The sequence below is a fragment of the Peromyscus eremicus genome, chromosome 9 (genome assembly GCF_949786415.1).
Source record: "Peromyscus eremicus chromosome 9, PerEre_H2_v1, whole genome shotgun sequence".
Lineage (NCBI taxonomy): Eukaryota > Metazoa > Chordata > Mammalia > Rodentia > Cricetidae > Peromyscus > Peromyscus eremicus.
Genome location: NC_081425.1, coordinates 79,161,193 through 79,177,547, shown reverse-complemented (window position 1 = coordinate 79,177,547; position 16,355 = coordinate 79,161,193). Strand labels below are relative to the sequence as shown.

Here is a 16,355-nt window from a genome sequence, read left to right as displayed (position 1 = left end):
AATGGCAGACAGTCCAAGGCCGAGCTTGCTACGCTTGGGACCACAGTAGTTGGCCAGAGGCGACACCTTCACAGCCACACCCGCAGGCTACAAATGGCTTCCGACACATTGCCCGGCAGAGAGTTTGGAGCTGCCACCCTGGCAAACTGTACTCTGGGACTCTTGTCTCCAGGGATTATTCAGGGGACCTTCACAACTCTGTGTGTGATCTTGCCACGGTCTCTCAGACTTACCTTCCTCAATTGTCGCAGAGGCACCACAAACCTTCCTGAGTGCAGGTGTTCTGAACACACACACACACACACACACACACACTCACTCACACACACAGAGAGAGACACACACATACGCCCGTACGCACACCAGCCCCAAGCACAAACCACCTCTCCTCTCCAAATTAGCATTAATCGAGTTACCAGCTCATTAACTTTGCCAACCTAAGGAATCAAGGAATAAAATCAAAACGGCGTGAAAGAATACCTACGAGAAAATTCTAAAACTCATCCCCGCCCCAGAAAGTTCTCGTTACCCGCATGGAGTGGGAGACAAAAAAGGTGGGGGGAGGGACTGGGGTGGTAGGAGAGGAATGGGCTAGCAAGCGGGAGGGTAGTCCCCAACCGGACCCCTGCAAGTACCCGGTTCAGATCAGGGTGCGCGATGGTCGGAAACCGGTCTCCAGGCTCGGCCCCCGCCCCTGCGCAGGGCACAGATCGGCTCCCGGCTCCCCGTGCTCCCAGCCCCACCATTTATCAAAAGGACTTGACAACAAAAGAAGAGCCTTGCGGAAAAAGGAGGGGGGGGGGATTCAAAGTCTCCCAAGTCCCTCGGAGGAAGGGGGTGTGTCCTCTCACCCCCTTCTACTTTCTACGAGTTTCTGGAGGTGACCCTCGAACTAGCTCCGGACATTACGGAAGTCCAGAGAATTCGCCCAGCGGCACTGGAGTGAATACACACTGTGCGCCCAGACCCAGGTAGAAGGCGGCACGCACAGCGCCTCCCTCTTCTTTCCCAACAGCCCGAGTGACGGCGCAAATCGAGGGGAACGCCGCAGTCCCGCTCCGCTTCCCTGGAAGAACCGGTTCTCACAGGCAGCCGCCCCTCCCTCTCGCGTTCCTTCCCTCTCCTCTCCCGGCACAGGTCAGTCCTGTCTGGACGGTCCACTTTATTCAGTCGAGCAGCCCCGGGTCGTCCCGGCTCCCAGGACTGTCGGGATGGCGCGCGGAGAGTAGTGGCGAAGGACCCGGGAGAGGAAAAGAGCGAGCCTGAGACCTGTTTGCCTGAGCACACGGCCAGGCCTCTTCTCTGGAGCTTTTCAAGCCGCGCTGCGAACCGGGTTCACAGAATTAAGGAGGGTTACCCCATCAGTAACCTCTAGGACTCGGGCTACATTGGTGGTGTGGCTCTTTGGAAAGAAGTTCCTGAGTTAGGGGTCGGGACACTACGGAGGGCGGCAGCCGGACATCCTCAAGTTACATGCCCGGGAGGGATTATCCCAGAGAGGCGGTAAAGCTCCCGTGTTAGACGTCGTCTCCACCGCCGTTCTTAGGTACCAAGCAGCCCCGAACTCTGCGATCCGGATTGACCAAAGCACCCCAAGGTGGAGGAGGCGTCGGTCTCTCCAACACGAGGAGGGAAGGCGCACACCCCAGGCCGGTGCGACCGAGATCGGCATCCTGGGTGCACCTGCGCACTTTACTCTCACTATTTGATTTTCCTGACGGTGGGCGCCTCTTCCCCCTTTCATTCTTTTTCTTACAACCCTCCTCGACACACACACACACACACACACACACACACACACACACACACACATCCCAGGAAGCAGCTCCTCTCTCCCCCTCCTTCAGTCCTTCTGGGTCTCTTCCTTCCTCTGTCTCACTCTCGGTCTCTCTTTTTCCCTTCAAGTCTCACCCGCCTTGTAATCAGCAACAAAAGCTGACATAAATCACGGGCAGATTGACAAGAGCTGACAAATAACTGATTGATTGCGGTCGAGGCACATTGACAATTGATGGAGGGGTGGAGATGCCCAGAGAAACTGGGGGTGGGGGGAAAAGAGAGGGTAGCAGAGGAGAGCAAGAATGGGGAGGACTGAGTGTGAAACAGGGGAAACATGTGACCCCCGCTCCTGCCCCAATCTGAGCGTCCTCGGGTGTCACGTGACCAAGAAAGGCGGAGAGCCCCGCGCACGTCGCCTGGACTAGCAGCCGCCGCCTCCATTGCCCTTCTAGCTTCTGGTTTCTCTGCTGCGCAATCTCAGGAAATCCAAGCGGTCGGGCAGACTTCCTTCGGCATCGGCTCTCCACCTTTCCTTACCCGGGTGGCCGCACCACGCGAGATCTCAATTACTGACAAAAAAAAAAAAAAAAAATTGGTGCGAGGACCCCCATGCATCCCTGGAGTTGAGCGTTCAGCTGGTATCCACACTCCCGCCGGTGCTTCTTCTCAACACCCGCCCGAAGTCTGTTAACTCAGACGCACTCCCTCCCTCCAAAGGTTTCAGTTTGTTTTTCCAGCGGGGAAAACGAAGAACGACGAGGAGGAAAAAGAAGGAAGGCGGTAGATGGCAAACGTAGAATAAATGTCCATCTCCTACGGGTAGCGAAATCGAGGGAGGGGACAAGCCGAGGGGCGGCAAAGAGGGAGCTGCCCATTAAAACCAGCTCGGAGAGTCCTGGCGGCGGCGGCGGCGGCGGCGGCGCGGGACGCGTCACATCCCCTTGACCCTCCAATCACCTCGGGCTCCCATTTGATTGGAAGGCGGCAAAGGCTTTAATCTCCCCCTCGGTGCAGCTGCTTTTGAAGTGAGTTTCCTCGCCAGAGCCTCGGCTGGACAAGCAGCGGCTCACATCGCAGAGTGCAGCGCCGGCTCGGGGCCGGGAGAGCGTAGCGCAGGGCGCAGCCCGAGGCAGACACCGCGCACCGCGGGGCACTCCCGCAGTCCACCCGGCTCCTCCAGCCCCGCCACGGCTCCCCTGCGGGCCACCCAGGATTATTCGCTTCTGGCTCCAGGCTCCGAGAAGGCTCGCGGGGGCACCCGCGTCCGCCGAGCCAGCTCCTCCTCCAGCTGTTCCCGCTCCCTGGGCGAGCGCGCAGCCCCGAGCCCGCCCCGCGCGTCCCGGAGCCCTCCCCCCGCTGCTCCCATGCGCGCGGGTGGGTCATGAGCACAGCGCCCTCGCTTTCTGCCCTAAGAAGCAGTAAGCACAGCGGCGGCGGCGGCGGCGGCGGCAGTAGTGGCAGTGCGGACCCTGCCTGGACCAGCGCGCTTTCTGGAAATTGCTCCGGCCACGGCCCAGGCTCGTCCCCGGCCGGCAGCACCAAGCCTTTTGTGCACGCCGTGCCCCCTTCTGACCCCCTGCGCCAGGCTAACCGCCTGCCCATCAAGGTGCTGAAGATGCTGACGGCACGGACTGGCCACATTTTGCACCCAGAGTATCTGCAACCCCTGCCTTCCACGCCCGTCAGCCCCATCGAGGTAAGGACCTTCTGTCAGGGTCCAGCTGGGACCCCCTACCAGGGCCGCCTTCCTGTGGGGTTTCTTTCCCATGGGATCTGGGGCGCGCGGCGCGGGGGCGGGGGGAGGGTGGGCACGGTCTCGGAGTGATTCAGCTCCAGGATGGGAGAAAAGGATAGCGCTTCCTCACTCCTTAGTCGGAAAGGGCAACGAGGTGGAATGGGGTGTAAATTCTAAGGGGCAAAGCCATCCAAACTTGTCCTTTTTGCATTAAAGCCCCTATGGACCTAGCTCTCCGCCATCGGCCCCTAGGCGGACAAGGGCCTGAATACTGACTGTTCCAAAGTCGCCTTCCCCTGGCTCTCCAGAAGCTAGTATATTTACACAGCCTCGGAGGCGCCAACCGCTCAAGCCCTTGCTCTTTAGAATCAAGGAGTGTGTGCTGGGAAGCGGGTACAGATCTGGGTCTAAGGAGATGAAAACCAAAACATTTGCAAGAGATTGTTTCCAAATCTAAGTAGTGCTGAAAGAATGTAGGAAGGATCCTAGAGCGGTCGTGGGGGGGGGGGGGGAATCTGGCATCTTTCCCAAGGACGAGAATCTTTGCGGGTGGATGTGGAGCGGGGTGCCACTTTGAATTGCTCCTCAAAGTTGAGATGCTTTTCGCGGGCTATTACGGAGGGCGTTGGAACCTTAAAGCCAGAATTCTAAAGGGTGTCCCCTTCTTTCTCTGTGTGACCCCCCCTTCCCCGGTCTGATTCCGCAGCTGGACGCCAAGAAGAGCCCACTGGCGCTGCTGGCGCAAACATGTTCGCAGATAGGGAAGCCCGACCCCTCGCCCTCTTCCAAACTCTCCTCGGTCGCCTCCAACGGGGGCGGCGCGGGTGGCGCAGGCAGCGGAGCCGGGGGCGACAAGGACGCCAAGTCGGGCCCCCTGAAACTGAGCGACATCGGCGTGGAAGACAAGTCGAGTTTCAAGCCTTACTCCAAGCCTGGCTCGGATAAGAAGGAGCCGGGAGGCGGCGGTGGAGGCGGCGGGGGCGGCGGCGGCGGCGGCGGCGGCGGGGGTGTTTCTGCGGAGAAGTCGGGATTCCGGGTACCGAGCGCCACCTGCCAGCCATTTACGCCCAGGACAGGCAGTCCCAGCTCCAGCGCCTCGGCCTGTTCGCCGGGAGGCATGCTGCCCACCGCCGGCGGCGGCCCGGAGGGCAAGGACGACAAGAAAGATCCGGAAACAGGCGGCGGTGGTGTCAGTAAGGGTGCCGGGGGCTCCTCGGCGGACGGGGTACCCGCGGGGCTGGCACACGGGCGGATTAGCTGCGGCGGCGGAATTAACGTGGATGTGAACCAGCACTCGGACGGGGGTCCAGGGGGCAAGGCTCTAGGCTCGGACTGCGGCGGCTCTTCTGGCTCCAGCTCCGGTTCGGGCCCCAGCGCGCCCACCTCGTCGTCGGTGTTGGGCTCTGGGCTGGTGGCTCCCGTGTCTCCCTACAAACCCGGCCAGACGGTGTTCCCTCTACCCCCCGCGGGCATGACCTACCCAGGCAGCCTGGCTGGGGCCTACGCTGGCTACCCACCCCAGTTCCTGCCACACGGCGTGGCGCTCGACCCCACCAAACCTGGCAGCCTGGTAGGGGCTCAGCTGGCGGCGGCCGCAGCCGGCTCCCTTGGCTGCAGCAAGCCAGCCGGTTCGAGTCCCCTGGCCGGGGCGTCGCCGCCGTCCGTGATGACAGCCAGTTTGTGCCGGGACCCATACTGCCTCAGCTACCACTGTGCCAGCCACCTGGCCGGAGCTGCGGCCGCCAGCGCCTCGTGTGCGCACGATCCGGCCGCTGCAGCGGCGGCGCTCAAATCGGGATACCCACTGGTGTACCCCACGCACCCACTGCACGGTGTGCACTCCTCACTGACCGCTGCCGCCGCTGCGGGCGCCACACCACCCTCCCTGGCCGGCCACCCCCTCTACCCCTATGGTTTCATGCTCCCTAACGACCCGCTCCCCCACATCTGCAACTGGGTGTCAGCTAATGGGCCGTGCGACAAGCGTTTCGCCACGTCCGAAGAGCTGCTGAGCCACTTGCGGACCCATACGGCCTTTCCTGGGACAGACAAACTGCTGTCGGGTTACCCCAGTTCTTCGTCTCTCGCCAGCGCCGCCGCAGCAGCCATGGCTTGTCACATGCACATCCCCACGTCGGGCGCACCAGGCAGCCCGGGGACCCTGGCGCTGCGCAGCCCCCACCATGCACTGGGACTCAGCAGCCGCTACCACCCGTATTCCAAGAGCCCGCTCCCCACGCCGGGTGCCCCAGTGCCGGTGCCCGCTGCCACCGGACCCTACTACTCCCCCTACGCCCTCTACGGACAGAGACTGACCACCGCCTCTGCACTGGGGTATCAGTGAGGGCGGCCCGGAGGAATTAGGAGGGAGAGAAAGGAGCTGGGGGAGGGGAGGAGCCGAGGGAGGGGCAGGAGCCGGGCGAGGTTCCTTGACGCCTGCAGGAGCGGAAGAGCCGGGCTACGGAAGGGAAAAGAAAGCCTAAATCTTACCTATCCACCACCAACAGCCAGCCAGTGAGCCTGGATGGGAAACTCGTCTCCTCCACCCTTAGCTCCCCCCACCCAAACTTTATAAAAGTTGAAAAAAAATCATTTGACTTTTTATAGAAAAAGAAGGAAAAATAATTGAGAAAGTGTTCATCTGAGGACTTCGCCGGTGAACATTGGTATTTATTTATGTTAGCTCCAAGCGGACCCGTGGTTCAAAAGTGCATTATTTAGTTTGAGCTCCGTAGGTTAAAAGGAGGAGGGGGGAAAAAATTAAAACTCGAGGGTAAATATGTGGGAAACAAACCCTCCCATCCCTTGTAGAGTATAAATAAAAACAAAACCGCTACAGAACTAGGGTCTTCTCTTTAATGTTACTTTAAAATTGCTATGATTGTATTGTGCGTTCTTATTTAATGTCTGATTGAAACTCAAATTTACATGCATGTTTGTTACAAAAAAAAGAAAAAGACGAAACAAAATAAGTCACAATTTGTCAACTCTGATTTCAAATTGCAATTATTTTTAAGGTGTATACCATCGAAAGAGAATGGGTATTTTTTTGTATGTATTCTGGAAGAAAACAAAAAAAAGGAAAAACAATTCTATTCCAAAACCTCATTTGCCTTATTTTGTTCTTTAAAAGGAACACAACTATTTTTAATTTTTAAGTCCACCCGCTGAGAAGGGGACAAGGTTTACGTCATGTGCTAAAATAATAGACAATGTATCGCTTTAAAGATTAAAATTCCGTATATTTGATGTATTAAAAGGTTTTACTTCTTATTATCTTTTTTTTAATTTTTTACTTTTATTAAAGCGGTTTCGGCCGCTGCAGGTTCCCGGGACCTCCCTGAATTTCCTACTGCTTTGTTGTGATTTTCTTGAATGGGCTAGGGCTTCAGAAGGGCTGGCCAGCTGAATGGTTGGCCTTGGGGAAAAATGTTTTTCAAGAGAGACTCCACAGTATGGGAAAGATAGTATCCTTAGCTAATTGCTCATTTCGTTTTTATTTAAATCTCCCGGAAGCTGGTTTGTGAAAAGTGAAAGCAGGGAAAATAGAGGCTTTGGTTTTTGTTAAATTCTTTTAAGGTTTTCTTGGGGGTGTGCGCGTTTGAGTTTCGTTTTGTGCAGAGAGCTGAACAAGCCGAGACTCGTCCGGCGGGGCCAGAGCCCCGGGGGACGCGTGACTGCCTGTCTGTTCCCCTCTTCACATTGCAAGCATCCCCGGCTCGGGACAGGCGACCCAAATAGACTAGCGGGGATAGGGAGGCATTTGCTGACCTGGAGAGAGCACGCAGGACCTCCTTATCCCTCGGGAACAAAGTGAATTCTGCGCTTTTTTTTTTTCCTTTTCTTTTTTAACCTAGAGGTAGTTGAATTACCCTAACGCCCTTCGCACCCTGCCCACCCCTACCCCGGTGGCTCCTTCCTCCTGCGGGAGTCGGGACGTGTGGCAGGCCTGCACCGAGGCTGGTTTTCCCTGTCCGATCGCTCCGCAGCCGGTGCGGTAGCCCAGTTGGGGTTGCAAGAGTGCGTTCCCGGACTAGGAACCCGGAAGAAGCCCCTTTTAAACTCCGCGGAGCCAAGGTTTTGGCGGTCCCGCTCCGCCTCGAGGGAGCAAATCTGTGCTGTTCTGGGGCATCGGCGCAGGCAGGATCCGGGTGTGGATCCCTGCGGAGCTCTCCCTTCTCTGCAATTTGAGCTTCACCACCCGGTAGCCAGAAGCAAGGGCGGAACAGCATCAGGAATGCCCCGGTCACAGCGGGACCAGGAGGCTCTGGCTGGAGCTGTAAAGCTGTTAGGAACTCTGGGCCCAGGTCGCTCTTCGGTGGGATCCTGGGACCAGAGAGTAGCGGCCCAGAGCGCGCACCCCAGAGAGCGTCCTGCTGGAGTCAGGCCTTTCTGGGTTCCCCGAGCTTCTGGCTTCCCTCGGCACCAGCTCTCTCTGTCGCCTCTGGGGCATGCACAGAGTCTACCCTCCACTTCAGGCCTTGCGTGGAACAGCCACCCGGGCCCGGGTGCCATTTACACAGGACTTGGCGGCTTTTGAGATTTTTTTTTTCCATCCTCCTCCTTAGCACCAGTCTAACGGCTGCGGGACCTTTTCCCGGGTGGCACGCAGAGCGGACTCGGCCGCCTCCCGAAGGCCGCCAGAGCAGACTTTGTGAAGACTCTCTGGCCTCCCTGCTGCTTCCCCGGAGAGAGGGTGCAGCCTGGCAGCCTGAGACCCTGGCACCGGAGCTGGTGCTGTAGAAGGAACAATGCGGCCCTACTGCCGCTCTGGTCCGGAGGAGAGACATTAGGCTGGCCTGGGCTTCTCGAGAACTCCTGAACACGCGATGGCTCACCATCCCCGGGTGTCTGGATGAACTCCACCACCACCAGGTTGGGGAGGAGATGATGCCACCAGAGCGCCCAGACCCCAGGGCCCGTGACGTAGGATCTGAAAGCCAGGCCGCTGTCTAACCTCTCACCAGCACCAGCCACAGGCCGCTGGCACTGGGACCCACAGGCTTCTCCCACCATGGCCTTGCATTGGGCAGGGGTCCTTGGGCCACTACGTCTTTCCCGCCAGAACCCGTTCAAACAGGGAAGGCCTAAACATTTCTGGAATTCAAGCCTGGGACCTTCGGGAAGACAACTGGGACGTTCGGGCCTTCATGCCCCCTTCCTGGCATTTTATTAATCAAAATAAAACCTCTTAAAAACTTTAATGAGACCCTCTTCCGGGAGAAGTTAGGCAGCAGAATTCCAGAGCTTCAGGCCTAGGGGCAGGAAGGATTCCCCGACATGTGGGATGGGCCAAGTCACTCCTGCACAGAGCAGAAGGATGCAGGGTGTCCGTATGTGTTGCGGGGTGGGCCCGGTTCTCGAGCCTCCCAGGAGAGACCCACGCCCCTCCCCGCGGCATCCTGGAGCGGTGCCCTCCTCCCCTTCTCAGCCGTCTCTCAGCAGCAGGGGACAGAGCCCCTGCGCCCGCAGTCAGCCTCTGGAGCCTGCACCGCGAGCGTGTCCACCAGGCGGCGCTGCGGATCCCAACAGCCGGGAAAATACCGGGAACCCAGGCCAGTCCAAAGGCCTCCGACTGGGCGGTCATCCCAGGACCCCAAGCTGCCTTCACCTCTCCTGCTTTCAGGGGTCCCCTCCCTGTCACTCCTCACCCCTTGCTTGCTGCGAACCATCTCCTTACTCCTCTTCTACCCTTTGTAGCTTCCAGTTCTGCGGGCTGTGCGAACACACACACACACACACACACACACACACACACACACACTTCCCCATCTCCCAAGGGTTGGTACAGGCTTCCCAGGACCCTCCTATTTTTGAAAAACTCCCACTGCCACTCTCAAGGCTTCAGCAGGTCCCACTTGTCCTGCCTGCTCTTCGCTTTGCAAGCTTCTCCTGCCTGAAGCAGGCAGCCGAGATACAGTGAGGGACCCAGGGTCCTTTGGGGAGAGGCCCGGAGACAGCCCACAGGAGCCTTTTTTTTTTGTCTGTCTGTCGGTCTGAGTTTCTCCTGGCTGTCCTGGAACTCGCTCTGTAGACCAGGCTGGCGGCAAACTCACTTAGATCTACCTGCCTCTCCCGAGTGCTGGGATGAAAGGCATTCGCCCCCACGCCCAGCTTGCACAGGAGCCTCTTGAGGTCCCTCTACTTGTCTTTCATGGAGAAACTACTAAGGCAAAGTCCAGGAAGCCAATGGTAAGGCCACAGGGCAAAGCCCGTGAGGTCTTCTCTATTCAAATCTATCCAACACACGTCCCTCTGGTGGAGATGCCGAAGGACCCAGTGTCCTTGTTGTGGGCGGTGACCTCACATCTGTTACCTTTCACCCTATCTCACCTTCACGACACCGCCATGGGGTTGTTAGAATCTTGACCCCTTTTTCCAAATGAAGAGGCTGAGGCTGGACAGGACTCCACCTTGAGGTTTTCGAGTGTAAAGGGAGTCTAAGCAGGATTCTCACCTTGGCTGCCCCTACCCGAGATTTTTAAATAGGACAAAGCCTGAAAGCAGAGATTGGCTTATCTGGTATAGGGTGGGGTACTGGGGAAGGGGCGTCCTCTGAGGTATCTAAGTTTTTATAATGGAGATTTTCCAAACACAGAGGTTAGGAGGGACAGTGTAGTGGACGCCCGTGACCCCTCATCCAGCGTCAGTAACTGTCAACCCTTGGGTAGTCTAATTTCCTCTCTGCCCTCCTCAGCCCACCCCCCCCGACCCCCACCGCCATACACTGACATGACTACAGACATCCTGCAGCTTTATCTCCTCAGATGTCAGTCACTTCCACTCAAGGCTTCAACCTGTTCCTGGGCTGGCATCTGTGAGCCAGCGGAATATGTGAATTCATTTCCACCAGACCACGGCCTGGCACTCCACCTCCCCTGGCATGGGATATCCAAAAGTCCAAGAGGCTCTGATCCCAGAGTGTGCCTGGGGTGGGAGTGGGATGGGGAGTGAGCGGGTGTAGGGTGTTTCTGTAAAACGGCTTTGGAGCCTGGCCTGGCTTGGCAGTAGGAAACATTCTCAAAGTAAGAACAGCTTAAAGCCATATGCTACAGTAGAAAAGATTGTGTTGGGGCTGAATGAGCTGAGCTCTTAGCTCCACATTGGCTTTATTCTATGATTCACTTTCTCTTGTCTTCCACGTTCTTGTCAGTAAAATGGGGGACATGGATACCAACCTACCGGGGGCTGTTAGGAACTTCAAATAAAATAATAAATTTAAGGGCTGGGAACAGCTCAGTGGTAGAACCTGTGCCTAGCACATGCAAGGCCTGAATTTGATTCTCAGCATGAAAAAAAAAAAGCAACAATAATAAAAAAATGTGAAGTGTCCAAGTTCCTACCCGGCCCACTGTGGTTCTCAGTAAAGACTGAAGAGCTGTCTGTGGCCCCCTCTGACCCAGTGGCTTCTCCGGGGTGCCTAGAGTCATGGTTCATCTTCTGATCTATCCTGTGTCACTCACTGTTCCTCACAGTTCAAACCCTCTGCTTGCTAACTAGACCCCAAACTCCTACTCAGTCAAGCCAATTACACAGTCCTTCCCTGGAATGCCTTCCTCCCTCTCTCTCTGCCCCTGTTAGAGTGTAAGTGTGACATGCCCTCAAGACTCACGTGTGTGAACTTCCTGCCCAGCAGCTGGTGCTGTCTAGAGAGGATGCGGGGCCTTCTGACAGGAAGAGGTAAGATACTGCAGAGGGGCCTTGAGGTTTATAGCCCACCCCACTCTCCGATCTTTCTCTACTTTCTGATCTGCTCAGATGTGAGCAGATTCCTCTACCACTACAGAGAACGCATGTCTTCCTGCCGTGATGAAGTGTGTCCCCTCAGACTGTGAGCCTCAATGAGCCCTTCCTCCCTAAGTGGCTTTTGCCAAGTACTTTATCATAGCAACAAGAAAAGTGAATAATAGACCGCCCCTCAAAAGTCTCTCAATACTAGGCTGGGCCTAGTGGCCACATCTTTAATCCCAGCACTCAGGAGACAGAGGCAGGCAGATCTCTGTGAGTTCAAGGCCAGCCTGGTCTACACAGTGAGTTCCAGGTCATCAGGGTGATGTAGTGAGATTCTGTCAAAAAAAAAAAAAAAAAGGAAATTCTCTGAATACTCACCTCTAGGTTTTCCCACTCACCTACTCTTTCCTTTCGAATTCCTCCACATGTAACCTAAAGGTGAGGGCAGAGGTATACAGGCCACCGGGCTAGGGATAAGGAGACCAACTTTGACTGGGATTCCTCCACAGTTCTGTGGTCAGAAATAAGACATACATAATGGTGACGTTCACCTTCAAAAGTGACCCAGGGCTGTGTGTACACAGGTGAATGGTGCACTGCCCCAAACACTAATGCTCCTGGAAGTATGGCCTTCATAATTTTCCATACTCTCTGTTACCTTCTCCATTTCACAAGTGAGGAGCAGAAGGCCAACAAAGACGCGTGTGTAACACAGCAGTGCAAGCTGGGCCTTCACCACACCCTCTTTTTCATACTACTAACTCAACACTCCTACTTTTGACCTCAGGCCAAACTGTTTCCACTCCACCTTCGGAAAGCTCCCTGGGTCCTTATTACAGTTAATGTTCTTCCCCTTGCCTCCTGTAGCTCCTGCCTAGCCACGGCCAAACACTTTTTCCTTTTTTTGTAATACATATATTTTATTTTTGAAATTAAAATATTCTTACATCATGTTCCCCCTTCTATTTCCTCCCTCTAATCCTTCCCATGCACCTCTTGCTCTCCATGGCTACTTTTTATTTAGTTGCTACACACACACACACACAGGTCTGTATAATGTTAGTTGTATATATATGATTTCAGGCATGAGCACTTGGTGTCGGATGGTCAACTGGGCATGACTATTTCACCCACTCTCGGCACCCCTTAGCTGCCTACAGTTCTTTGTCTAGAATTGAGGCCTTGTGAGCTTTCTTCCATCCATGTTAGCATGTCTGTTGGAATCTTCGTTCAGATTTTGTTTAACCAGCCATGTTGATGGAACTTTATGGGCTTCATCATTTCTCTGACATGTTTTTAGGGAACACAATCTCAACACAGACTCCCTGTTCCTCTGGCTCTTACCCTGTTTCGGTCTCCTTTTCTACTATGATCCCTGAGCCTTGGTGCAGAAATTGTGTTGTCGATGTATTAACGGGTCCTGGGCACCACTGGTCACTTGTTCTCTGCATTTTGATTGGCTGTAGTTTTCCTGTAATTGTCTCTCTCTCTGTTGCAAAGAGAAGTTTCCTTGATGAGGAGTGAGGACTATGCTTATCTGAGGAGTATAAGGACAAATATTTAGAATGTAGTTAGGGATGCTGCTGGTTTAATAAAGTGGTGGTTGTATGTTCTCCTGCAAGATCCATGAGCCCACTAGCCTCTTGTCGTTGGCTTGGTTTCCAGTACCACGCATGATTTCCCTCTTGTTGAGTGGGCCTTAGATCCAACTAGAGAGCTACTGATTCCTGCCAATGTATGTGTGCCATTACCGGGATGGGATGATGGGATTCCATAACGGTATGTCATGCCATGCTGGTCATTGTTTTAGTTCAGAGGCATCATAGATGGGTAGGTCAATTGGTCGCTTCCCTCCATTGGAAGCTTGCATGGTGCCTTCTGGTACCATGGAAGCTAGTCCTCGCTCAGGGAGATTTTCAGGTCAGAACAGGTAGGAACCTCTGGGTCCTGTGTCAGAAGCATCACATATCTTCTAGGTACTTTTTTGTAGGACAGGGTCTTATGTACCCAGACTGGCGTTGAACTCCCTGTGTAGGCAAGGGTGACATTACATTCTGGCCCTCCATCCTCCACTCCTTGAGTCCTGGGATTACACTACCATGCCTGGTTTGTGTAGTAGTAGTCCTGGAGATCCGACCCGGGACACACTAGGCATGAACTACCAACTGAATTCTATCCCCAGCCTCAGCCGTTCTTTATACTGTCCACCAAGTCTGGAGCCTGAGTTAATGGGGAGGGCGACATCTCCTCAGCGAGCACAGCCCACAGAACGTAACAGGTGTGGATACATGTTAGAGGAAGGGAGGGAGACAGAAAGGAGAAAGCAGGTAAGAGAAAACAGGGCTGGGCAAGGGAGCCTCCTGAATAAGCATGAGGACCTGAGTTCGGAGCTCCAGCTTCAGTGAGAGACTGTCTCCAGGGAATAAGGCAGAAGAGTGGCACACCAGTATACCCCATGTCCTTTGTCCATGCATCGGCATGTGCACCTACATATGTGTAACACATGTACACACAATTAAATTTGTTAAAAAAGAAATATGCAATGGATTGGTCCTCTTAGGGGAAATTTTGCTTCCAAAGGGCTTCAGGAACACAAAGGAGCATGGCCATAGAGAACTTGGAAGGTTTGGACTCAAAACCTAGGCCCAGGCCAACCTCAATGCACTAGTTAGAAACTTCGCTTGCCGAAAGTAACAAAACCCCCTACACGGTGGTATAAGGAAGATCAATTTTCTCGCAGAGTGTAAGTGGACAGTCCAGGCTGGAAGGCCTAACAGCCTGCCTGCTATTCTAGCCCTTGAAGGCAAAGATCCCTGGAGTGAACTGGTTAGCCAGATGAACGAAATTGGCGAGGCTCCAGGTTCAACTGAGAGACCCTGCTTCAATGACGACAATGGGGGAGCAAGACTTCCTGACATCAAACTTGGTCCTTCACGTGTACAAGTGTGCAACACACACACACACACACACACACACACACACAGGAAGGAAGGAAGGAAAACAAAGTCTTCGACTGGAGACTCATCCATTGTGCCCTGTAATCCACATACAATGGATCTTGTTATTGGGAGATAGCCCCATAGATAAAGCTCTTATGGCCCAAATGTAAGGACCTGAGTTCAAGTCCCCAGAAACCATGTAGAGCTGGATGTGGGGCTAACCCCAGTGCTCCTGCAGTGAGGTAGGAGGACAGTCTGGGAGAATCCCCAACAGCTCACGGGCACTAGCCTGGAGTACACAGCAGTGAACTAAAGACCTTGTTTCAAACAAGTTGGAAGGCAAGAAGCCACATCCGAGGTCGTCCTCTGACCTCTACACACCCGTCATGCATGGCACACATGCACCCATATTCATACATATGACGCACATACATCATACAAACAACAATTATAAAGAAAAGGAACTAGGATAGAAGCACATGCCTATAAACCCAGCTACTCAACTGGCTGAGGTGGGGCAGGTCATGAGTTCATGACCAACTTGGGCAAAATATAAATTTTACATATAAACAGCTTAAAAAATATAAATTAAAGGGGCTAAGGACAAAATTCCATGGTGAAGGGCTTGCCGGGTACTTTTGAGGACCTGGCGCTGATCCCCGGCCTCACAAAAATAAACAAATAAATGAAACTAAGAAGCTGGATTGGTAGAAAGGAAGCAACATTGTTAAAGTCCCTGCCTCCATCCTCCGGGTTATGGATTAGAACCTGAAACGCAGCCTCCCACTCCACACAGGAGCCCACCAGGCTCGTCTTTGGACTGACCTCGGGAAACAAAACACAATTCAGAAGAGAAACCACAGCACTCGGGTCATAGCTGTAGGAGGCGGGTGGTGTTAATCACCCACCCAACAGTGGCCCGTGGAACACACACACACCTCACCTCTCTTCAGGGCCCCCCAGGGTGAGGCAAGAGGAGGCCCACTCTGGAAAGAGCATCAGAGACTGAGGAGGTATAACCCTGAGGAACAAGCAGGGACAGGCCACCACTGAGTCCCTGGAGAGGGGACGGTGGAAAAGGATTAGAAAGTGTAAGAACTCTCCAACTTTTGATGTCAGGAAGGGAGGGGGCACGCTGGACTCTCAGTGGCCACCGGATGCCCCTGACGTTTTTGTTGTTGTTGCTGTTGTTCTTATACTTTCTTTCTTTTTTCTTTCTTTCTTTTTTTTTTTTCCTGGTTTTTTGAGACAGGGTTTCTCTGTGTAGCTTTGTGCCTTTCCTGAACTCACTCTGTAGCCCAGGCTGGCCTCAAACTCACAGAGATCTGCCTGCCTCTGCCTCCTGAGTGCTGGGATTAAAGGCTTGCCCCGCCACTGCCCGGCTCTTCTTATACTTTCTAATCTCTTCCTCTCTTGCAGAATCTCTCGAGTGGTTCCTGTGGGGTGGAGACTCTACACTTCTCCATGCCAGGGCCTCTAAAGCCTTTGAGGGGGTTAAGGGTAGTTTGAAAACCTGCAGGCATTTTTTAAAGAACCTCAGATGTGCCATGGTCCCTTTCCCTAGAAAGGAGGGCACGTGTACAGGAATAATTCCAGTTAATTCCTGGGCTAGAGAATTAAAATTCTGGATTAGAGACTCTGTGATAGAACACTTAGAATGTTCAATGCTGTGGGTTCAACCCCAGGCACTTCAAAAAAGAACAAATAAATAAATGAATAGTGTCAGTCTTGAAAAAAATCCCATATTTCAATAGAAAAAAAGCAAGCCTAGACAATCCCCCCGAGGAATTCTGGGTTTTCCTTTCTGAATTATGACCATGAGGACATTTCAAATCTTCTCCGTGGCTATCAGTAATAAGTAATGTTTAGGTCAACCCACAGGCCAGGAGTCACCATCACCTGACCCTCAGAATTGCCATTAGCCCCACTTTTCAGATGAGAAAAACTGAGGCCCTGGCAGAGACGAAATGACTCAGTCAAGGTTGCACAGCCAAGGGAAGGCAGAGCGAGGGTTATTTTGAGGCCGCTGGTTCTGTGTTTCGCCGTGCAGCGCACTGGCCTTCCTTCTCTTATGTGGATGCTGCACACTAGCCTCCCCCCGCACCCCCCCGCGCCCCCGAACACAGAGGTCAGCCCCCACCCGCTGCGGTGCCAGAATCAGCTCTGCTGGC

General features: G+C 54.2%; 1 protein-coding gene across 1 annotated transcript; it reads left to right on the top strand.

The window, feature by feature from the left end:
- The first annotated feature begins 2,365 nt into the window (after positions 1–2,365).
- On the top strand, positions 2,366–6,787 carry Znf503 (zinc finger protein 503). The gene is made up of 2 exons (XM_059274521.1): positions 2,366–3,475; positions 4,221–6,787. The coding sequence occupies exons 1-2, from the start codon at positions 3,161–3,163 to the stop codon at positions 5,856–5,858; spliced, it is 1,953 nt and encodes a 650-aa protein (XP_059130504.1). The 5' UTR covers positions 2,366–3,160; the 3' UTR covers positions 5,859–6,787.
- The last annotated feature ends 9,568 nt before the right edge of the window (positions 6,788–16,355 follow it).

Bases quoted from the DNA above. Each gene is read 5' to 3' on its own strand.
- Znf503 (XM_059274521.1), top strand. From the start codon at position 3,161: ATGAGCACAGCGCCCTCGCTTTCTGCCCTAAGAAGCAGTAAGCACAGC. The intron at 3,476-4,220 runs GTAAGGACCTTC...CTGATTCCGCAG, and splicing joins CGCCCGTCAGCCCCATCGAG to CTGGACGCCAAGAAGAGCCC.